The 23719-nt window shown below is 48.6% G+C and overlaps 1 protein-coding gene across 1 annotated transcript in view; it reads left to right on the top strand.

The window, feature by feature from the left end:
• Positions 1–21336, top strand: part of MGLL (monoglyceride lipase) — a 110541-nt gene extending 89205 nt beyond the window's left edge. Inside the window, exons 4-6 of the mRNA XM_081078908.1 lie at positions 362–451; positions 15317–15532; positions 18097–21336. Coding sequence (XP_080935034.1) covers positions 362–451; positions 15317–15532; positions 18097–18222 — 432 coding nt within the window. The 3' untranslated portion in view covers positions 18223–21336. The remainder of the gene's footprint in view (positions 1–361; positions 452–15316; positions 15533–18096) is intronic.
• The last annotated feature ends 2383 nt before the right edge of the window (positions 21337–23719 follow it).

Raw genomic sequence — 23719 nt, 5'->3', positions numbered from 1 at the left:
TGCCTAGTGCACAAGAGCTCAGCTAGGCAGCTCCTGCAAATAATTCAAAACTGTGACCGATGAGTGATTGTCGGGAGGGTGACTGCATGGAATCTGGAGCAGACAAAAAATAGACATGGCATTCCCTCCGTCAGCCCTGGTGGCTGCCTCTCACCCCCTCCCCAGGGGGATCTGAGCCAGACTAGCTTGAGGCTATCTGAGTCAGAGCAGGGAGAGTCCCAGGGTGCTCAGCCTTGGGAAACCAACCTGGCTGATGTTCAGTTTGGGTGTCACTTTCTGTAATTTACTGTAAACTGTCCCGTGGGCAGAGCTGGGCACGGATCCCACTGCACTCACACCCTTGTTTTTCCTTCCTGGCTAGGTCCTTGCTGCGAAAGTTCTCAACCTTGTCCTGCCAAACATGTCCCTGGGACCAATTGACGCCAGCGTGCTCTCTCGGAATAAGACAGAGGTGAGAGTCTCTGAAAACCTGGGAGGTGAAAGAGTGGCTGGGGGTATGGGGGGGGTTCAGAGGGGGTGTGTGTGGCTGGGGCTGGGAAGGGAGTGAAGGCAGCAGCCCCAGTGGGAAATCTGAGATTTAGCTCTGCCTGAGGCATTTTGTCGCCTTTTTTGCCGAGACCCTGAATGAAATGATAGGGATATGACTATGCATGAGATACCATCTGGCTTCTGGATTGGAAGGGAAGGGATGGGTGGTTGTGATGTCTGAGCTGTGCCCTAAATGTGCAAAGGAGCTAACCAGATGAAGTTGTGTGTGTGTCAGTCAGGTCTCTGTTGGTTGTAAGTGACAGAAACTTAACTCAAAGTGATTTAAGCAAAAGTGAAATTTATTGGTGAATACAAAGGTTGGACCATTAAGTTCGCGAACTCATCCTAGAAAAAGTGCTACATCCCTCATTGCTGAATATCACTACAGTCACCTTCAAAGTACTTCCCTTGGGAAGCTGTGCACCGATGCCAATGCCTAGTCCACCCTTCAAAGCAATTTTGGAACTATTTTTCTAGAATGGCCATCAGAGCTACCGTGGTATTACCCTTGCTGTCCTGAATGTCATCCAAATGTCTTCCTTTCAATATTGCCTTTATCTTCAAGTAAAGAAAGAAGTCATTGGGGGCCAGATCAGGTGAGTAGAGAAGGTGTTCCAATACAGTTATTTGTTTACTGACTAAAAACTCCCTCACAGACAGTGCCGTGTGAGCTGGTACATTGTCGTGATGCAAGAGCCACGATTGTTGGAGAAAAGTTCAGGTCGTCTAACTTTTTCACGCAGCCTTTTCAGCACTTCCAAATAGTAAATTTGGTTAACTGTTTGTCCAGTTGGTACAAATTCATAATGAATAATCCCTCTGACATCAAAAAAGGTTAGCAACATTGTTGCAACAAATTCACAAACTTAATTTTCCAACCTCATATAAATAAAAGCTTCAGGCATGGGTGGGTCCAGGGGCTCAAAAGTCTTATTCACCATCCATTCTCCCCAGGTCTCATATACCCTAGTTTGGCTTTATTCCCAACCAAACTTTCCGCAAGTAGAGGTAGAGGTGGCCACTGGAAGCTTTACATGAGCAAGCCCAGTGGAAAGTCATCACCTCTTTCCAAGAAAAATCCTAGGGCTGATTCTTATTGGCTGATTGTTCAAGCCTGGGTTATTTGTCCAGGAAAGGAGACAGTGTCAACCCCACCCAACCTCATGGATCAAGACGGGTGGAGTAGCAGAGGACAGAAGACTGGATTCAGGCCAGGCCAAATGTCCTATGTTCATTGGTTGTGGGGGCAGTGCTGGGCTGAAGGGGGATCAGAGGAAGAGGCTTCGGCTGGAGCGAACAGCATGATTAAAGAACCCTGGTGTGGAGAAAGGACAGCACAAGTGCAGAACAGCCTGTAGTTTGGTTTGACCACATGTAAGGCAAAAGGTAAGTGTCAAGGGGTAAACTGAGGACAGATCATGAGGTAGCCCACACACCCCATCTCCCAGGATCCACTGCCCTGCCAGGAATGTGTTGCAGCCCCTAAGCAGAGTGGTACTTCCTTCTATAAAAGCAAAACCAGCTGAGAGAAGCTTAGAAAGAAGGGGCAAGGTGGCTTTGGGGGAGATAAGCTGGGAGGCTGTGCCATTGGTCAATATCACCGCTTCTGGGACCAGGTACTAAGGTTAGCATAGTCAACAGGTCAAGACAAACAGTGTGCCCAAGACAGTGGATCTGAACAGAGCCCAAAATCCCAGAGGTTGGGGTTGGTCTCTTAAACTGCTGCCGGTGAACCAGTCCACCTCCTGTTTAGTGAAAGGCCAGCACTTACACCTACCTGTGATTGGGCCTTTATGCTCCATGCCAGTTGGGTGCTGCATGCTTACCCATGCACGGAAGCCCCAGATGAGCATACGGAGGCTTTGCAAGATGAGAGGGCCTGCCTGGATCACCCACTGATGGGACTAGTCTGAGAGCGTAAGTGGGTACGGTCCCCAGTGCCTGCTCTGTCTGTGGGAGCAACAACCGCCTGCAGACTTATAGCCAGAGGACAGGCAGCAACCCTGGGCATCTGGAAGACACTGGAATTATCTTCAGGATTGAGCAAGTCATTTTGCCACTCTTCTGCCTCAGTTTCCAGTCTTGCTTTAGGAAGTTGAAATCACAAAATCAGTGGCTTCCTAAGAACCCTGTAAAATGGAATGGGGTGCTCTGGATTTCCTAGGTTTCCTTGGGACTTGAGCAATTGGACTTTAGCTTCATTATAAAATTTGACCTTCTGGCCCTCTGAGTCACCTAGAGAGTGGGCAACTAAATGTGAATCATCCCTAATGGGGATGGAGACATTCTTGATGAGAGGTCAAAACTCCCAGGCCTCCCGGGCCAGCAGCTCATTATGAATCTGGCTGGGGAGAGGCTCTAGGGAGCAGTGGGGCCTGCGGGGAGCCAAAGGGTATCTGATGCACTCAAGTCATCAACATTCAATTTTAATTTTAATTTAGTCTAATTTAAAAAACCCACAGTGCCTCCCAAACCCACATCTTGGAGCCAAAATTGGTGGGTCAAAGAATATTCGAGTGAAGAAAAAAATTGTAATTTCAAAAGGCAGATCTACATGGTGAAAAGGTACAACTTTAGGACCCAGAAAGACCAAAGGCAAACATATGCTGTTTCATTTAATCCTGACATGAATGAAACCAACATTAAACCCATTTCACAAATGAGGAAACTGAGACTCAGAGGTTAAATAACTTGTCAAAGGTTGCACAATCAGACAGAGGGCAGAGCTAGGATTTGAACCAATTTGGTTCAAAAGTCCATGCTTGGGTGCCTCCTTCCAGCTAGTATTTACGATCATTAAGCTCTTTTTTCCTGTTTTATAATTACTGGTCCATGCAGCCAGGCCATGGCTGGGGGCCACTGCTCTGTGTGCAAGATTCACTTTGTCAGGGGAGTCAGTCTGGGGTAGGGGCTCGTCCACCTGCCAGCATCCACCATATTGGCTCCAGCTTGAATGTGCAATCTCTAGTAAAAGCAATTATTTTTGCAGCAGGTATGCTTGGAAAGCAACAGATTAACAGAGAGAGAGAGAGATCTCTCTTTGAGATCCCTGAGAGGAAATATACAGGTGCAAATCAGAGTCATTTGTCTCACCACCTGAAAATACTTAGGCCAAGAGGAAGAAAAAAAAGAGATAATGAAATGATTCCAAACCTTTTTTGTTTAAAAGCAGCAATTCTGAGTTTTTAATCTCATTTTTGAAATAGTGGAAAATTCCACTGAAGGCCTTAAACACATGGAAGAGTCTGGTGTGAATACACAGCACACAGCCTCTCCCTGAATCCCTGGTTGCACACTATCATGTATCAGGTTTCTGACTGGTTAGGTAAATTAGGTCATTTTGTAGAAACACTAATAAATGTCCCTTCTGGGGAGACTCCCAAGGAGGGAGATGGCTGATCAGCCCCAAGACTGAACTCCCTTGGAATGAATAGGAGCAAGGGTTTCCATTCCTTAGCAGAGAGAATTCGCCCCTCACCAGTCCCCACTCTGAACCTTCTGCTTAGCTTTAAAAATAGCAACACCCAGAGGGAAATGTGCTCAGAAAACGTACCTCCCAGGATCTAACATCAGGATGTCTTAAGGCACATCTTTAACTAAGATATTTCCCATGGAGCCCTGCAGCTATAAAAGCCTCAAAAAGAAAAGAGATGTTTGTCTAACAAGCTTACTAAAGCCTGCTGGCCCTTGGAGAAAGAGCACAGACTTAGTAGGGGGCTGCGGGCTAGGCTCTTGGGAAGTGGGAAGATTTGGAAGTCTGTCTCTGGGGAAACAGGCTGGCTCTGCCATTCTAATGTCAAAAGCAGGGTGTTTCTTTGGGCTTTGCTGTGGCAAGTGTTCTCACAACCTACCCAGGACTGTTAGCGCAAAACCCTTCACTAGCATCGCTTCACAGCTGCCAGCCCACAGACGCACATTCTCCTGGCATGTGTGGCCTCCAGGAGTAATGCAAAAAGTGCCTTGGAGTGTGCAACACCATCCATTTCATGATGTGTCAGACTAGCCCTTCCATCTCCCACAGCTGTGAGAGAGCAGTCTTATTATAAGTATTTGCATTTATGGAAGCTTGGGCCCAGACAGGGCAAGTCACTTACCAAAGGACACACAGCTACTAAGTAAGGATTTGAGTCCAGACCTCTCTGCTCTGAGCCGAGTGCTCTTGGCACTAAAATCCTGGGAACAAAGAAGTTATTACTCTTTGTTCCAGGCATTCTTTGTTTGTCTACATGTTTAGAGTCCCTGGTCAGAACAGTGGAGTACTGACATAGTAGTCTTTCCACCCTCGAAAGGTGATGAATCCCTCCCACTTTGAATGTTCTCAGTAGTTCTCCAGTGAAGGACCTGGGGGAAGAGGTGAGGAGGGGTGTTGCTCAGAGTCTCCTCCTGCCCCCACACCATTGCTGACCATGCAGTCAATTCCAAACAGAATGCATAGCTTTCTTTCTGAGCTCCATCCTTCGACCTGTGAACTGGGTAGAAGCTGGGAGGAAGAGATGCTGTGATTCTGAACACATCTTACACCGGAGACATGCTCCGTTTATATACTGGGGCACTTCGTTTTCTAGACCCAAGTCTCTGTCCTTTATGAATACATTGGGATGCCTGCCAGGAGCATCCTGGCTGGTTTATATCATGCTGGCTGGCCATAGAGTGACAGCTGCGAGCAGTGGCCAACTCCAGTTCATTTCATTTCTATAAGTGGATGCCACTCCAGACCCCATCCAGTGTTTCAGATGTACCAGCATCAAGGTTCCCTGCAGGTTTCCCACCCACATGCCAGGAGGCCACCTTCCACCCATGGCCCTCAGAAGACTTCTGCCAGGTCTTGGAAAGCTCAGCCACACTGAGGCTTTTGACTAATTATAACCACAGCTAAAGATAGGCCCCAGCCTCTACTCTGTCCCCAGGACACAGCCTCCCACAGCAGTTCCCTCCAATAACTGGTTATTAACTTTCCAATACTCCTAGTGTGGTTAGCCAATTTTATTTTATGACTCGGCATCAATCATATCTTATAGGAGATCTGACAATTAAGTTCGTGAATTTGTTGCAATGATGTTGCTAACCTTTTTTGATATCAGAGGGATTATTCATTATGAATTTGTACCAGCTGGACAAATAGTTAACCAAGTTTACTATTTGGAAGTGCTGAAAATGCTGCATGAAAAAGTTAGATGACCTGAACTTTTCTCCAACAATTCATGGCTCTTGCATCACAACAATGTACCCCTTCACCAGGCACTGTCTGTGAGGGAGTTTTTAGCCAGTAAACAAATAACTGTATTGGAACACGCTCCCTACTCACCTGATCTGGCCCCCAATGACATCTTTCTTTACCCAAAGATAAAGGAAATATTGAAAGGAAGACATTTTGATGACATTCAGGACATCAAGAATAATACGACGACAGCTCGATGGCCATTCTAGGAAAAAAGTTCCAAAATTGCTTTGAAGGTGGACTAGTTGCTGGCATCAGTGCATAGCTTCCCAAGGGGAGGACTTTGAAGGTGACCATAGTGATATTCAGCAATGAGGTATGTAGCACTTTTTCTAGGATGAGTTCACAAACGTAATTGTCTGACACGCATTCCCCAAAGAAGACTTGTCTATTTGAGGCAGCTGTAATTTACCAATCCCTTAAAAAACATAATGAGCCATTAGAACATTTCTTGGTGTGTATAGCTCCATATAGGGGCAGTTGGTGAATGGGTCTGCCTTGGTCTTGTACCCTGTAACGTGGGGTCTGTTTGCTACAGATGTTTCCTGCTCCCAGCCCTCCTCCTGCTAACTCTGGGAGAAGCAGCAGTGAGCACCGGACAGTCAGGTCCCTGAAGTCAGTGACTTTAATAGCAGCAGAAAAGCCAGGGACTCTGTAGAGACTGTCAGGGGTAGTCGCAGCTGCCAGCCAGATCCAAAACAACCTGAGGCATTCCCCTGCCCTGCAGGCCAAGCTAAGCTCATCCAAGTACCTTCATGTGGTCGAAGAAGGAAGTTGCACACTCAGGTGGGCTCACATAGGAACGCAGCACAGCCTTGGCAAAGCCCTATCCAAAACGCCATTGGATTGAACCCCCGTTTACATGAGGATCCGATGCAGCTGACTTGGCAAGGCTTAGATAAGTGGAGCCAGACACAGCCCCAGACAGGCCTCTGACCACAGGCTCTCCCTGCCTGCCCAAGGGATGTTTGGCTTCTACTAGCAAAGGGAATCAAAACAAAGAATGGAAAACCAAGCTTGTGGGGAAAGGAGAGGGCAAAGTCAGTCATCGGTTTTTCCCTCCAATTTAATTATGGAAAATTTCAAACCTACAGAAAAGTTGCCAAGATGGTGCAACACACACCCATATAGTCCTCCCCAAGAATCACCACCAATTGGAAACATTCTGCCGTACTTTCTTATCTATGCTAAAATATGAAAATATTAATATGGATATAGATTTTAAATCTTTTTAAAATGTATTTTGCTAAGATATACAGAACATAAAATCTTCCATCTTAAGCCTTTTTAAGCATGTAGTTCAGTGGCATTAAGCACATCCACATTGTTGTACACCCGTCACCACCATCCATCTCCAAAACTTCTTCATCTTCCCAGAGTGAAACTAGTTAGTGCCCGGTAAACTCTAACTCCCCATGCCCTGTACCCCGGCTTCTGGTACCACCATCCTGCTTTCTGTCTCTATGGATTTGACTATTCTAGGACTCTCATATAAGTGGCATCATACAGTAGGTGTCCTTTTTTATCTGACTTACTTCACTCAGCATAATATCCTCTGGGTTCATCCATGTTGCAGCATGTGTCAGAATTTCCTTCCTTTTTAGGGTTAAATAATATTCCACTGTATGACTATACCACATTGTGTTTGTCCAGTCATCCATGACACCTCTTGGCTATTGTGAATAATGCCGCTGTGAACATGGTTGTGCAATGTTCTCTTTAAAACCGTTTTCAATTCTTTTGGGTTTATACTCAGAAGTGGGACTGCCTGACTGTTTTGATTTGTATTTTCCTAATTATGACTGATGTTGAGCATCTTTTCATGTGCTTATTGGTTATTTATACATCTTCTTTGGAGAAATGTCCATCAAGTACTTTGTCCATTTTTTAAGCAGGTTATTTGGTTTTCTGTATTAAGTTGTGGAAGTTCTTTATATATTGTGACATTAACTCCTTGTGAAATAGATGATTTGGAAATATTTTCTCCCATTCTATTGGGTGCTTTTTCACTTCATTGGTAGTATTCTTTGATTTGCAAAAGGTTTTCATTTTGATGTAATCCAATTTATCTATTTTTTTCTCTTATTACCTAAACTTTTGATGTCATATTAAAAATTATTGCCAAATTCAATGTCATTAAGTGGATACATTGTTTGGGCTGAATCTTTTGAAAGTAAGTTGCAGACACCATGATACTTAACTCTTGAATACTTCAGCATGTGTTGCCCAACAGGGACATTCACACATATAACCTCATGCCGTTATCACACTTTGAAAAGTGGCAACAATTCCTTATCATTATTCTCGATCTAGTCCCTATTCTGATTTCCTTAGTTGTCAATAACTTTTAAGACTTGAGACCATACAGTCTTGCTGTTTGTGACCAGCAGTTATGAAAGTGGTCATGCAAGATCCCAGTAATTCTTTCTTGTTTCTCTTATTTATTCAATCCCTGGGCTTGTGTAAAGATGGCTGTGGCCAATGTGATTGGATAGACAATGTGGTGGTTGATTTCCTCTTCCCTTGGTGACCAGTCTGGGTCGTCGAACTATGTCTGGGTCCAGGGTCACACTTCAGGGACCTCCATCCCAAAGGAGCAAGCGAGGTTGACTTTCTGCCTCACTTCTGGTTGTAAAGACCTTCAAGCCCTCCAGAAGGAGGCCCCAGCACCCTGCGGTCGGTGTGTGCAAACTGCCTGTGCCCACATGTCTAGGGCCATGACCTACCAGATGTCCAGGACTTCAAGCTTTAATAGCAAAAAGTAATTCTTGGGGGAAAAACTGTCCAGTAACTCACATGCCCTTGATTCAGTGGCAATTCATTAGCTTAAAACCACATAAGCTAATCCTGATGAATCCTCTTTATATCCAAATGGAACTGCAGCACCCTTATTTCTGATAGTTCTTGTCTCGCTTGGGAATTTCCACCACCAAAGTTGGGTGCTTGCTCCAGCAATCATAGCAGGAACTAGGCTCCTGGTAAACAGGATTTGCTTGGCTCAACTGAGCCAGGGAGACTTTCTGTCAAGTCAGGCAGGGCCCTTATATCCCCTCTGCCATCCTGCAGGCGGCATGTCAAATCAACAAACTTGCGTGGAGCTCCCACTTTGGGCCAGGTCCTGAACTGGAGGCTGGGGATACCCAATAAGTTACCCTGTCTTCTGAGGTCACAATCACAGGGAGAGAGAGGCACATCAATGTTTCTGTTACAGAAGACAAAAAGGCAGAGGGCTCAGTGGGAAGAGCAAAAAGGCCTGAGTTTAGACCCAGCTCTCCAGTTCTGTCTCTTTGTGCCACAGTGTGACCTTGGAAACCATACTCAGTTCACTAATCCTGCGGTCCCTTGGGGGGCCAGGCTGCAGCCTGGTACAGCATAGATACTAGGTAGATGGGAGCTGTTGTTATCACAGCTGCTTTTAAAGTAACATTTGCAAAGATGCAGGAGCCATGGAGAGAAAGGCATGAATTTCACTAACAGTGTCTGGGCCCCTGTCAATGAGAGGGAACACTTGAACTGAGCCTTAAAGGGGAACAGGAAATTGCTGGCAGACAGGAGTAAGGGCGTGGGAAAGGGGCATTCTGGAAACTAGAAACATCAGGGGCAGTCCCCAGTCTGTTGGTATAGATGATGAACCCTTGAAAGCAGCAGGAGCTGGGGATAGCACACAGTGCCACTGGGGAGAACAGGGGGCTTCCTGGAGGAAGAGGCAGCTGAGCTAAGTGTCCAAAGAAAGGAAAAATTCTACAGGCAGCCAAAGCTGAGGGTATAGCCACACGAGGGCCCACAGGTACAAGGGTGGGGAGTAGTGTTGAGGTGGAGGGGTGGCTGGAGCCCCATCACATGTGGCCTTGCGAGGCTTGGGAAGAGTTTGGACCTGGCCCTGCAGTGGGTGGGAAGCACAGGAGGATTCTCAGGGACAGGGGTGTCCAGGGAGAACCTGGGCACAATGTGCTAGGCTGAGAATTGATCAGACCCAAGAGGAGGGCACACAGGAAGAGAGGGAGCAGGCACTTGCATGCCAGGCAAGACTGTTTCTAGTGTTCAGTATGTTCCGTATTCAGGCCAATTTCTATGCTAAATTATTATTTGCATTTAGAATATTCCACAAGCCTGATATTCATGAGAACATAGTCCGGTGAGCCACAGGAAAACAATACCAAACAGCTCCACAGAGCTGACCTTTAGGGGTTTTTCTTCTTTTGTGCCCAGTCATTCTTAGTTGAATGAACTAATAAGGGACCTTTTCCTCTAAGGCCAATGGGTGTCATCCCAGTGTGAAGAGCCCCTTTGCCAGCTGTCAGCCAGTGAGCCCGGTGTAGAGGTTCCCAGCTGCCATATGATTTGCTCAGGGCTCCCAGTGCCCAGAGGTGCTTCTTCTCGGGTTGGGTTAAAGAAAGGTTGGTTCATTCATTCATTCAGCCAATATTTACGGAGGGCCTCCTATACTGGGACACAGGGAAAGCAGGACAGACAAAGCCCTGCCCCCTGGGCCGACACTGCAGTGGGGAAAGAGGTACACAAACACCTGGTTGAAGACCAGGGTGAGTGCAAGGCCAGAGAAGGACTGCTAACCACAGGAGCCTGGGGAGTCCCTGAAGGGGTCAAGTCTGAGCTGAGACCCAAAAGAGGAGTAGATGTTAGTTAGTCTAAGAGTAAGGAGCTGGAAAAGCCACTTGAGATGGAAGATGGACGCCACAGTACATAGGAGAAGATTTCCTATCATCCAAGTGCTTTCCACAACTAACTGTCATTCAAAACAAAGGTGGGAAATGAGGAGATTGTCTCTGCAAAGACATACCCATTCGTTGTAGGGTTCCCATGGGTTTCTAGGTTTCACAGAGATCACTTGGGTTGTTGTACATTCTCTCCAGTATGCCAGAGAAGGCTATCTGATTTCCCTGTGATGAAAATGGATGGATTAAGAAAGTTCTAAACAATGGAGGAAGGAGGTGGGAGTCCTGAAATGGGCTCCAAAGCACAAGTGTAAAGATAAGGCTTCCACAGGAAAAGGGAAGAGACTGGAGGGAAGGAGGGTCAGGAAAACCCAGTTGTAGACACATGTGGGTAGCAGAGGGGAAACTGCAGGAGATTAGGCCCACTGGACTGTATTTCTATGTGAAGTGGGAAACAATATCATGTAAGGAGGGCACATACCTGTCTGTGCCCAGAAATGTGCCCCATCTCCTTTGGCAGTCTGTGAAGGGTGGCAACCTGTGGGACCCACCAAGTCATTTCACTATCTGTCAAACCTAGATGTTTATGGTCCTCACCAGGGACCCACCCCTTTGTTTTCTGAGGAATGCCACCTCCATAGCTCCTGGCTGTCCTGTGAGTCCATAGGACTCGCTTTTACTTTCCCTTTTCTAAACAGGTAGCATAGCGTGGTAAGTGGTTAAGAATGCTGATGGTGGAATCCGACTGCCTAGGTTTTTATCCTAGCTCCACCCCTTATTTGCTGTGTAACCTTGGGTGGGTCACCTAATCTCTCTGAGCCTCTCTTCTCATGTGTAAAATGGTGATAATAATAATAGTTCCTACTTTGGGTTCCTATGAAGAGTCAATGAGCAAGTACAAGTAAAGTGCTTAACACAGCACCTGGCACAGAATTAAGGGCTCAATGTGTACGTTATTTTAAATATTATCCTAATTTAAAATGTAATTTGCATTGCATCACGGAACAGATTTTAAAAAAATAGGTCAAGCAATTTGACTGTAGGGATGGTGCCTAGATTTTGCTCAATGAAGTTTAAGAAAACTCCTAGCCATGCATTACAGCTATATTTACTGTGCTTTAAGGCAAAGTTTCTCCCCCACAGAGAGAGACAGTGTTCAAAAGTCAGAAGTCCTAGTTGGCTATCAAGTTCAATCTTGCTGAGAGCTCTCATAGCCCCAGAAAATAGGGAAGGTACTAGAGGATTGCTAAAAGATTCACAAGAGGCCAGGAAAATACTCACAGCCTGTGAAACTTAAAACTTAAAAGGAATCTTCAAGGTCCCCTCAGTGGGAAAACTGAGGCCCAGAAAGGGGTAGAGCCTCACTAAGGTCATGCGGCTTGAGTTCTCTGAGGCAGAGAGGCCTCCGATGTGGAGTGGCTTTCCTCCCCTCGTTCCCAGTGTCAGATTCAGAAGCAACCCACACATCATCACCCTTGTTGTGGGGCCAGACCCTGCCTGGGCTTGGCATTGTGGCCACATCATCTCATTGAATTTCCCTAGTGTCCTCTAAGGCACTTCCACTATCACCATCCCACAAACCAGCAAACTGAGTCTCAGAGAGAAGAGTCTTGCCAAGATCATTGTTAGTTTCTCCTCACTACTCTGGTCTCATACTGTCAAGAAACCACCCCATCCCCAAGAAAAAAGACTTGAAGTCTCATCCATAGGTCAGTCATCTGCAGCAAAGATGTGGTCACTTGGACCTGGACCCACAGCCTCTGTTTAACGTGTCCCCAGCAGACACTGTTCTTAGCTGGCAGGAACAGTTGTGAGCCAAAAAAACAGGGGGAGGAGGGTATAAGAGATAGTGACAAAAACTGGGCTTTGTGTTTTTTAATTAAACTTTTTGTTTTGAAATAATTGTGTTTCACATTTAGTTGTGAGAAATAATACAGAGCAATCCCATAGACCCTTTACCCAGTTCCCCCCAACGCTGACATCTTACAAAACTACAGGACAATATCACAACCAGGAAATTGACATCAGTACAATCAATCCACAGAACATCCTGTCACCAAAAATATCCCTCATGTTGCCCTTGTATAGCACACTCACTTCTTCCTGCCCCATCCTTAACAGCCATGCTTCTAGTTTCCTTTTCTCTAATTTTGTCACTTCAAGAATGTTGTAGAAATGGAATCGTACAGGAAGTCATCTTTTGGGACTGACTTTTTCACCTTTGATTTTGAATGGGCTTATTCTGTTGACAAGTACTCTGGGCTTGGGATTGGTCTAGAAAGAAGAGCCCTGTCCTTCTCTTTCCTGGGGAAACAGGCGATGTTCTCACCCTGCAATGAGGACTTTGTATGGATTTAGATCTTAAGCTCTCAAAAAAGCAAAGTCTGCTGTGACTGGGCCAGAACGGTTACTTGAGGGGAAGGTTTGGGCCCTTTGAGCCTCAGTTTCCCCTTGAGGTGTGGCCCTCCTCTTTGCTCTATAACCCACTTTTCCTCTGTCCCTTGCCTCCTACCCTGGCTGTGGCTCACACCAGGGGCCTGCCCTTTCCCCGACACATCTGGTGGCTCCTTTCCCAGGCCCAGAAATGGCCATTGTGTAAATAGGGCCTGCATGATCAAGATGTAGAAAATGAAGCCAAAAGCAGGAAGCCACTTGGGCCATCAGAGCAGTTAAACCCAAGAGCAGACTCCCCAAGGGGCCTATTCTGGCCAGGATGTTTCAGGTCAGCAGGGCAAGCTGGCACGAGGCTTCAGAAAGAAGGTGGTCAAGTGGGCTCTGGCCCTGTGCACTCATAAGGACATGTCCCCTGCAGCCAGGACCCAGCAGCATCGAATGGAGTGCTGTTAGCAGGGCTGCCAGCCTGCAGAAAGAAGCTTATTTCTCTGCACGGTGACTTCTCAGTGTCACTTGCCCCACGTGCTCCAATTCATCTTGTTGCTCGCTGTTTCTGGGATTCAGTCCTTGTCCCTGAGGCCCCAACTACCTTTCTACTCTGCCAGTGTTCTGGTAAGTGGGAGGAGGAAAAGAAGACAAGCCTTGACTAGAGGGTGCTCACAGCACTACTGCTCACTTTCCATTGGCTAACTATGGTCATATGACCATACCTAACTGCAAGGGAGGCTGGGAAATGTAGTCTTTATTCTGGGTGGCTGTGTTCCAAATGAAACATCCAAGGTTCTGTAGGGGAGAACAGGAACTGGGTAACGAATAACACGTAGGTTCCTTCTCTGCAAAACAGGAATAATGAGAGCCATTTCTCAAACAGGGTACTTATGAAGGTTATGAAGATTAACCAGGCTAAACACTTGGAGCATGCACATAGGAAGAAAGATCTCAGAAATGTTAGCTGTTCTGATTTCTTTTCGCTAAACAAGATCTTGCACGTGATGCCCTGGCACCATGCTGGGCACAAAGTACATGTCTGGTCAGTGGCACTACCGGTGCGATTGCTTTCTGTTAGCCTCAGTTCTCAACAGACTCTAAGCCCAGCGCTCCCTTTCCAAACAAAGCTCCTTGCAGACCCTGGATATGCAGACCCATGCACTGCCCCTGCCAGTCTCTTCCCCTCTTAGCCCCCAAACAGATGGCCTGGCTCTGCAGGATTTACTTCAACTCGGCTGCAAGAAGTGGCTAATCTATCTCAGGTGGCTTTTCACAAATGATCTGCTTTGCCTGCTTGGTGCCCAGCGTGGGAGGAATCAGGGATGGCAGGGGTGACCCAGAACAGCCTGTCCCCTCTTGGCATGGGTCCAAAATTCCAGACTAGGCCCAAAATTCTGGATGGTAACAGAAAAGAAGTATAGCCCCTGCTTTTGGAGAATCAGGTTGGAACACAGTGGACACTGCCAGCCTCACGGGCAGCTAGAAACAGATTTCCTTCTAGCTGTCCCTGCACTTTTCAACCCCGTGGCCCTTCTGCTCCCTTATCAGTACTGACACCATGTGGCACTTCTCCAGCCAGTCAAGAACCACTGGCAAAGATGAGGGAAATGAGAGAACAGGTGTTATGGCCTCACACCTCCACATATAGGCCTGAGAGAGTTCTAGAGACTTCTAACCCAGATTTTGTGGGGCTAGTGCCCCATCTGGGGCCACAGTGAGCCGGCAACTCACTCTCCCTTTAGAGGCCAGGAAGTGAAGCCAGGAAGAACAAGGACAGGATGTCAGGGTAGCCCCATGAAAGGCTGGGTCAGATTGTGAGCCATAAGCAGAGAGAGATTCAGAGTTATGTCCTGGGCAGTCTGATGATTGAGAAGGGAGGACCCAGCCTCTGGGCATATCCCCTAGAGAGGCAGCAGGCATCCCTGTCAGGGTGGCAGGCAGCCTTCTGCAGCCCAGAGGATAGGGAAGCTGGAGCCCACCCCAGCGCAGAACTGCCCTGGACTTTGCTTCTCCTGAGGCTCGTAGGGTGGTACTCTGCCAAAGTGCCTCAGGGATTCCTCAAGCCAGCCCCACGCCTTCTACCATGGATCCCATTGCCCCTGCATTTTGTGTGTGCCTCTCACCCACTTCTACCAGGTAGACTCTAAGTCAGGGAAGATAGAGAAGACAAAATCCATACAAACTAACACCAAAACATCTTCAGAGCTCGTCTTGGGTGAAATAATCAAAGTGAACAATACAATGCTACCTATATAAAAATATATATAAATTAATATGTGAAATGTCTACAGGTATATGTTATGAATGTGGAATAAACAAAGTCTATGAAGAGAGGCATTGAAAGTACTGCAATCATAGGAAAGCCGGCCACACTGTTGGCTCTGGGCACCTGTGCCCGAGACCAAGCTGATTGACTGGAATCAGCTCTTCAGGCCAGAGCAGAAGAAAGAACTAACAGGAACTAGGGGAATCCCCTTCTCATGAACTGGTAGAAGCCTCTCTCTTTTACCTCCAGGTGGACCTTTACAACACGGACCCCCTCATCTGCCGGGCAGGACTGAAGGTGTGCTTCGGCATCCAGCTGCTCAATGCCGTCTCGCGGGTGGAGCGGGCCCTCTCCAAGCTCACTTTGCCTTTCCTGCTGCTCCAGGGCTCTGCTGACCGCCTGTGCGACAGCAAAGGGGCCTATTTGCTCATGGAGTCTGCCAAGAGTCAGGACAAGACACTCAAGGTGAGCAGCTGCTCTCTCTCACTTCCCCAAGGAAGGGACGGTGGCGTCCCTTTGGGCACATCTGCCCAGATCCTCCAGGGCCACCCCCAGGAGAGGTATCTCGGGATGGGGCCAACCTGGCTCCATTGGGAAATAAGTACCAGGAATAGGAGGTAGCTGTTAATTTAAGCAAGCACACAAGCCATTAGCCGATTGTTCGCATGAACAACCTTGAGAAGAAAAGAGCGAACACTCAGAAGATGTCTGGTCAAGAAAAAAAACCTTGCAACTGGGCACTGGGCAAAGAAGGTCTCCAAGGGCTTGTCGCCCGCTTTGCCATGTCCAAGGTCCAAGGGTGTTTGGCTGCCCAGTCTCCTTATGGGTTGGTTTTCTGCACCACCACCAGCAGCTCAAGACCAGCTGCCACCACCAGGGGCTGTGAGTACACCGTACAGTGGAACATGGCAGGGTCTGGTCTTCAAGGGAATCAGCAAGAGCGTGTCTCATAAGGGGATGGGACCTGTGACTTAACCACAGGGCCTGTCAGACACACAGACCACAAGGGACTAACTTGAAGGGCCTTTCAGATGGAAAATGTGGTTTTGGGGTCCAGACATTCCTGTTTTTGTTTGTCTGATTGAACGGGGAAGAGCCCCAAGTGGGGGTATGGGAAGGAGGAGAAGTACCTACTGTGTACCTGTCAGGTGAGAGTTGACCCTGAAGGTGGCTCTCTGTGGTCAGTTGGGCAGACCACAGCCCCAATGCACTGATGAATGAGTGTGTCCTCAGACTATTCCACTATGGCCTGTGCAGTGAACACATGGAAGCCCTGAGTCCAGGGCCATTTCCTGCTAAGTTATAATGAGAGCAGGCAACTCACTATAGATTCCACACTTACTGAGTGGTGGGGTCAGGATTCAAACTCACACCCTCTGACCCAAGCACACTGTTCCTCTCCATTCCTCACTGTGCTGAAAAGACCCATGTCTTTGCAAACTGTCAAGTGGTCCCCTCACACTATTATGAATTGCAGACCCTGGCCCACACCAACTTCCAGATATAGACTCATGGATAAACAGAAAGAAGGAGAAAAATGAAAAGGAAAAATGGCTCTTATTAATGCTGGAGAATATAAAACATCCTGTGCATTTTGCAGTATGTGTGAAGGTACCTCACAGATCATGCCCTTTACCAGCATGGAACCTTGGTGACCCTACAAAAGAAGGCCATGCACAGCTTTCATTTGTTCATTCACTCTCCATTCATTCGTTTCTTCTTTAATCCAAGTGTTTATTGAGCATTAACTTTGTGCCAGACCCAGAGAACAAGACAGGCAAAGTCCCAACTTCCCCAAGCAGTCTATGTCCTAATGGGATGAGCAACCAACAACCAGACAGAATGACCATGATGGAGAGGGTCAGTGCCCTGAGGGAAATTAAGCAGAGGGTGGGGACAGGGGGACCAGAAAGGGGGTAAAGCACCTACTTCAGATAGACAGGCAAATCCGAAAACTGACAGTGACTATAGTGGTGGAAGAACATTCCAGACTGAGGGAAAAGCAAGTTCGAAGACCAGAGGTGCAAAGATCTTGGTGTATACAAACAACCAGAAGGAGACCAGTGCAGTAGGAGTGCACTGAGCAGGGTGAAAGTGATGTGTGATGGGAGGGGACTGGCAGCAGAGGAGGAGTCTGGGCTTTTTTCTGAGTTCGATGAAGAAGCCACCAGAGTGTTCTGAGCTGGAGAGCAACATGCTCTGTCTGACTCCAGTTCTCAAAGTACCTCCCAACTGCCAAGTGGAGACAAGAGAAGAGACAGGGACACCAGGTGGGAAGATGGTGTTGTCACTCAGGCCAAGAAAATGGGCTTGGTCTGGGGTGGTAGCAGCAAAGGCAGGGGACAGCCTGGCAGGACCTGGAGAGAGAGTGACAGTAGGGAGTGAGATCAAGTGATTAAGGATGAATCCTGAGCTGGGGCCTAAACACGTGCGGAGTCTATGACATCCCACCTTGAGATGGGTGACACAGGCGGAATGAGAGCTCCATTTTGAGATACCTGCTAGAGAGTTCATTGGAAATTTGGGGAAAGAATGGAAAGAAATTACAAGAGGAAAGTGTTTCTAGAAGGTTAACAGCTTTTGAATGTTGCTGAGAAGTCAAATAATATGAGAGCACAAGTGTTCCTTGGCTACGCTGACTGAAGGTCATTGGAGCCTGTACCAAGAACAGTTGCTGTGGGTTGATGGGAGTGAAAGTAGACTGGGATCAGCTGAGGTCCAAGTGAAAGGCAAGGAAGTGAAGACTGAATGGAAATCACATTTTGAGATGGAGGCAGAGACCAGGTCCACAGCTGGAGAGAGAAGTGGAATAAAGGGAAGGTATGTGTTGATTTAAGAAAGTAACTGCTAGAACACCTTGAGACATTTTAATTTATTTGAACCATCATCTAATCAAAAGGCATTGGTACCATAAAGACAGGAGTCCTGGGGACATGGAGAGAGTGTGACTGTCCATCTGCTGCCCGTGGCCTCCTTCCCTGCACCTGTCACTTCCTGTAGCCCTGATTTCCTGTCTCTCCTAATTGCAGATTTATGAAGGTGCCTACCACGTTCTCCACAAAGAGCTTCCTGAAGTAACCAACTCTGTCTTCCATGAAATAAACATGTGGATCTCTCAAAGGACAGCGGCAGCGAGAACAGGGTCCCCACCCTGAGGGCACTGTCCAGTCAGCTGTCCCACAGTTGGGGAAGTGGGCAGAGGAAGGGCAGAAGCTGGCTTCTCAGATGTGGCTTGCAAAAAAAAAAAACACAAAAAACAAACAAAACAAAAAAAAATTCATAAATTGGAGGAATCCTTAATATAACTTACTAAAGAAAAAAAGACATTCTTGTCATATGTTAGGCTGTCTGTCACTGGATCTTCCTTAAAGGGTAGACACTAAGACAGAAAATGGTCAAAGGCAGTTTTCCAGAGACGGAGTATGTCTCTCCTAGCTCCTGCAAGGGTCCCAGGAATTCCTGGTGTTCCAAGACACCTGACTGCAATAATTGGAGGACGCCCCCTCCTGCCTGCCCCTCCAGTCTCAGCCCCGCCCCACCCCCCCACCTCTCTCTGTGGCTTCTCTCTGACAGTGGTGGGATTGGGATGGCTGGCATCAGCTTGCTGGGCAGACTCACGCCCTATGAGGCACAGAAAATGCCTGGCACTTCTTCAGAATGCATGGTCACCCGTGCGCCATGTCAGCTCCTTGTCAGTGGGAGCCGGGCTTTTGGGGAACAGGGTTAGCCCAGAGAGAGAAGTTGGCAGGAGCTCCTACTCCCCCTTCATTCCCACCAGGGAACCTGAAGCTACCCACTAAGAACTGTATTCAGGGGCTGCTATTCCTTGCTTGACTCATTTTACCTGACATTATGACAGATGGTTGTATTGAAGAGGAAATGTCTAATATGAAACATGTATTCTAAAGCTATTTGGGTGGGTGGGACCAAGGGGGCTTGCAGGCACAAGAGCCTGATGTCTCTGCACAGGAATGAGGCAAACTAGCCAGGGACCCTGAGCCAAGGCACAGACCCCAGGAGGCAGGGCCCGGAGTGCCAGCAGTGGCAGTGGCAGGCTTGTCCCTGGTCCCTGCCTGCCTGGGCCCACAGCTACCCTGGGAGCTCAGTGCTGGTAACACAGCCACCTCTGGTGGCAGGACAAGGGAGTCCCAGCTCCGTGGCCCTGCAGCCCCGAGGCCACAGCAGGGTGGGCAGGTGAGGCTGGCTGACAGGGCCTTTCCCAGCCAAGGCCCCGCAGTGCCTGACCAGCATTTTTCAAGTGCCAACCTGTGGCCCTCACTTACTGCCAGCAATAAACAGGGATCACCAGTCAGCACTGGAAAACCTTCATTCTCAGCAGGGCTTACTGTGACCTCATTAGGCTCCTTAGTGCAACTATGACCATGGCAGGGGGCAGGAAAGGGTGGGGGTGGCAGAGCTGCTGGAACCCCATGGAAAGTGCAGGCAGGAGCCCCAGGCTGCAGAAGAGGTGACTCCTCCCCTGACAGAGCCTCTGACTCCAGCAGTTGGGGCTCCCACCCCTCTTCCTCCAGCAGCAAAACTGCGGCCCCTCACCCATACCGTGATCTTCGGGGGTTTTTTCTTGGCCCCAGAGAGGGCAGCCCCTCCACCCTCCCTCCAGGGACCGGCCCATACCATGTCAGAGCTGGAATTGGTCCCCCTCCAACGGCCAGCCCAGTCATGCTTACCAAAGGGCCCAGGTTTGTGAGATGAAGCTCCCAGGCACTCACCCCCTGGGCAGCGCCCAGGTCTCCACAGAGAGCAGCTTCCATTGCCCCACCTTATTTCTCTGGCTTCTCTTTGAGGGAGGAAAAACGTAAGAAATGCACTAAAAGAACGTTGGCTCATGTTCAGCTGGCAGCTGTTTGAATGTTGGTGCTCCTCAGCTAAGGAAAAGCAAAAACTACACTGCAAATTCCCAAACCCGCAAGACATCCATGAGCCCAGACCTGAAATTCTCGCTGGAGCTTTTATAGTTCAGGTCACACAAAGCCCTCCCGTGTTTCCCCGAAAATAAGACCTAGCCAGACAATCAGCTCTAATGCGTCTTTTGGAGCAAAAATTAATATAAGACCCGGTCTTATATTATATAAGACCCGGTCTTATATTATAGTAAAATAAGACTGGGTCTTAATTAATTTTTGCTCCAAAAGACGCATTAGTGCTGATTGTCTGGCTAGGTCTTATTTTCAAGGAAACACAGTACACCTCCCACCCACCCTACCCACACCCCACCTCTCCCAGAAGCATGTGATGGCAATGCCATTTCCCAAATTAAATATCAGGCACATGGTTTGACCAGGAATCTTTTGGATGCATGAATTTATATGAGAGCTCTTATTTAGAGACATATTTAGTCGCACTTACAAATCTGTTTAAAGAATTGCCTATGTTAAAAAGAAAAAAGTATTTGAAACTGGGACTGATTCTTAATCTAGAAGAGGGGACAGGATAGAACCATGTCACGTCTACCTGCTGAATAAGGAAAAAGCTCAAGAGCCAGACATCACTTGTGTCTGGAGTTTTACCTGAGGTACACCAGGAAAACTGCGCGAGTCTCCATTTGAGTTCATACTCAAAGTTGATGGCTCAGTGTTGATATCCAGAGCTTCAAAGTTGTGCCATGGCAGTGGAACAGAAGAGCTGGGTTTGGAAGGGAAGCTAGGTCACACACAGCCTGGCCGTGGAAAGGTGAGAGGAGGGCAAAGGCCAGCCAGGGAGGGGACCCCAGAGACACAGCTGATCCAAAGCCATCTAGGGGGACGGATACATCGGGAAACTAGGCCCAAGCACCTTCCCCTGTAACCCAGAGGTCATGCTGGTCCATACAGAAAGGGGTTTCATGCTAGGCAAAGATGCCACCTGCAGTCAGTGGGAGTCCCAACCCCAAAGGGGCCCCATTCCTGTGCAGGGATGGGGGATGGATGGGCAGCCTCCTTACCGCCCAGCAGCAACCCCAGCTTCCCCCTCAGCTTCTGGGAGGCACTGGGGCTCAAGGCAAGAGCCCAAAAGGGTGCTCTAAACACCCACTTGGCTCGGTGCAGCATCCCACGTCAAGGCCCCGAGCTACCTTTTCTTTCTCTCACCACACTGACATAAACCCGTTAGGATCACAATGATTTTCCAAGCAATTAACCTGTTTGCTATTATCACTGCAGCTTGACATACCCCTACATGTGCTTTTAGTGGGGAAAAGTGTATCAGTTTAGAACTATTAAAGGAACCAATGTATGCCACAGCTAATCCTAATAAACCAGATGTTTTCTGAATGGTGCTGTCTGTCTGTCTGATCTGAGACTATGACAGTCCCTAAAGAGAGAGCAGCATTGAGAGCCTGGGCTGAGCCAGTCACCTGATACCAACCCATGTATGTGGAGTTGATTTTCTGTCCTCTGCACTCAGGGACTTCTGCCCCAGGAGCAAATTGCATGTATTGTGTTACGTTGCAGACTTGGCCACCCTGCACACTGGAGGAGCTGGAACACCCCCAGCTCTGGACCACGTGACTAACTGCTTCTTCCACACGGATGCCTCATGTATCCAGAAACAAGCTCTGATTTTCACCACCACTCCAGCTCACCCTGGACCTTGTCCATCTCAGCACAGGGCACCCCAGCTCTCCTGCTGCTCTGGTCAAAGCTCTGGACAGCATTTTACACTCTTCTCAGGACCCCAAACCTGGCCCAATAGTGAATCCTATCATCTCTGTCTCCATTTCTCCATGCCTCACAGCTATCACCATCTCTTACTGCCCTAGGGATGTCCCATTTCCCCCCTTGCACCTCTTCAGTCTTTTCCCACACAATGGCCAGAGGGAGTGTTAAATGATTCAGATGTGACCTCTCCATCAAAATCCTCCTGTGGCCCCCATCGCACTCAGACACAGACCACAGTCCTCACTGAGCCTACAGATCCTTGGGCGTGGCCACCCTGCCTTTGCCCTTCCTCCGGTGTCCACCGAACCCCCCCACCCCCGCCCCCGTCAGCCTCCTTGCTGGCCACCTTCTCCATAAAGTCTTTCCTGACCACCCTGTCCATAGTCACCATTCCACCCTGGACCCTGCCCTGCCTTCTCTTCTTCCAACACACTGATTGCCATCTGATACAATGTATGTTCTGCTTGTCTACTCAGTAGCTTTCTGTCTCAGCCACTGGAATGAACTGCAAGAAGCTTGGGTCCCTATATTAGACCTCTGTCTGATTTCCATGGGTTCCCTGATAAACAACTGTCCGGTAAGGGAGGGAAGGGCAGGGCAGGAGAGAGGGAATGAGTGAATAAAAGAGGGAGGGAGGGAGGAGGAGGGGGAGGGAGAGAGGGAGGGGAAGGAAGGAGAGGACAAATGTCCTCTCTGGGCCAGGCACTGAGTTTCGCACTGGGGTATGGATGCCGGGTCAACTTCATGTGTGTGTAACCCGTGCAGTCACCCAGGGGCCCATACTTAGAAGGGCCCCATGTTTTGCTTAGTGCTCTGATGTTGCTGTCTTGAAATTCTTAATCATTTCTGAACGAGGGCCCTGTATACTTGTTCTCCACTGGGCCCCCCACACATGAGTGGACCCTGTGGGCATGGCTGGGGCGGGCCCTTCCCCGGCAGGCCCTCGGTGTAGACATTTCTCCAACGGCTGTAGACTTGAAGCATAATCTGCTTCCCTCAGGCCCTCCCTTTCTGCTTGCACCGGACCAAATTCTACCCTGAGCCCGAGTCAAACCTGGCCTTTTTCTGCCTCCTGTGAGCATCCGGGACTATTAGAAGCACCCGTAATGTGCCTACCAGGTATGGCGCCTGGCCCTGGGGCTGCCCCACAGAATGAAGACAGAGTAACACAAACTTGCCACTAATAGCAGAGGGGCAAGAAGAGAGAGCACACAGTGGGGCCAACCTAGCAGGCTAGCACACTCTCCAGAGCCAGCCCTTTGGGAGAGCAGGGAGATAAGTGGGAATGGGGCACACAGGGCCTGTGGTCGAGGAGACTCAAGGCAAGACTTGGGGATGGAGGTTGGTCTCAGAACTGCGATCTCAGGATGGCTGGAGGAAATCTAGGGTACTCTCACCACCACCCGCCCAAGGATAATGTGGTGAAGGGAGCCTGTGGGATAGGTGCAGAGCCACACCAGCCACAGCGGGGAGCCAACAGCCCTGGCTTGAGGGGCTTTCATTGGAACACAGAGAGAAGTGCCCCTGTGGGAGGGGGGCACCTGTTAGGCTTGGCCTTCAGATAGAGGACACAGCCATGACCAAGATAAAGGCTAGCAGGGAGGAGGCAGCCCTCCTCTTTCTCCTGCCATCTTCCACTCCCCTGGACCTGCAGTCTTGAGCATGAGGCTTCCAAGCCCATAGTCCAAAATGGCTGCTCTAGCTCCGGCCACTGCATCTTTGTTCCAGCCAACCAGTGGGGAAGAAAGGAAAGGGGTAGGCGTGTACCTTTCAAGGAATAAAGCAAAAATCACATCTAGGACTTCGGCTCACATTTAGAACCTGGTCAAGGAAGGCTGGGAAATGAACCAGGTGCCCATGACAAAGGGCTCAGGTATCAGGGACAGCCAGCAGGAATGAAGTGTGCACACTGAGGCTTTCAAGAAGGGAGACCCAGGCTCAGTATCTGCCTGGAAGACACCAATAGGGCCATGAGAACGGGCTGCCGGTGAGGCAG

The sequence above is a fragment of the Rhinolophus hipposideros genome (genome assembly GCF_964194185.1).
Source record: "Rhinolophus hipposideros genome assembly, chromosome: 17".
Taxonomy (NCBI): domain Eukaryota; kingdom Metazoa; phylum Chordata; class Mammalia; order Chiroptera; family Rhinolophidae; genus Rhinolophus; species Rhinolophus hipposideros.
This window is presented reverse-complemented; position numbering and strand designations above follow the sequence as displayed.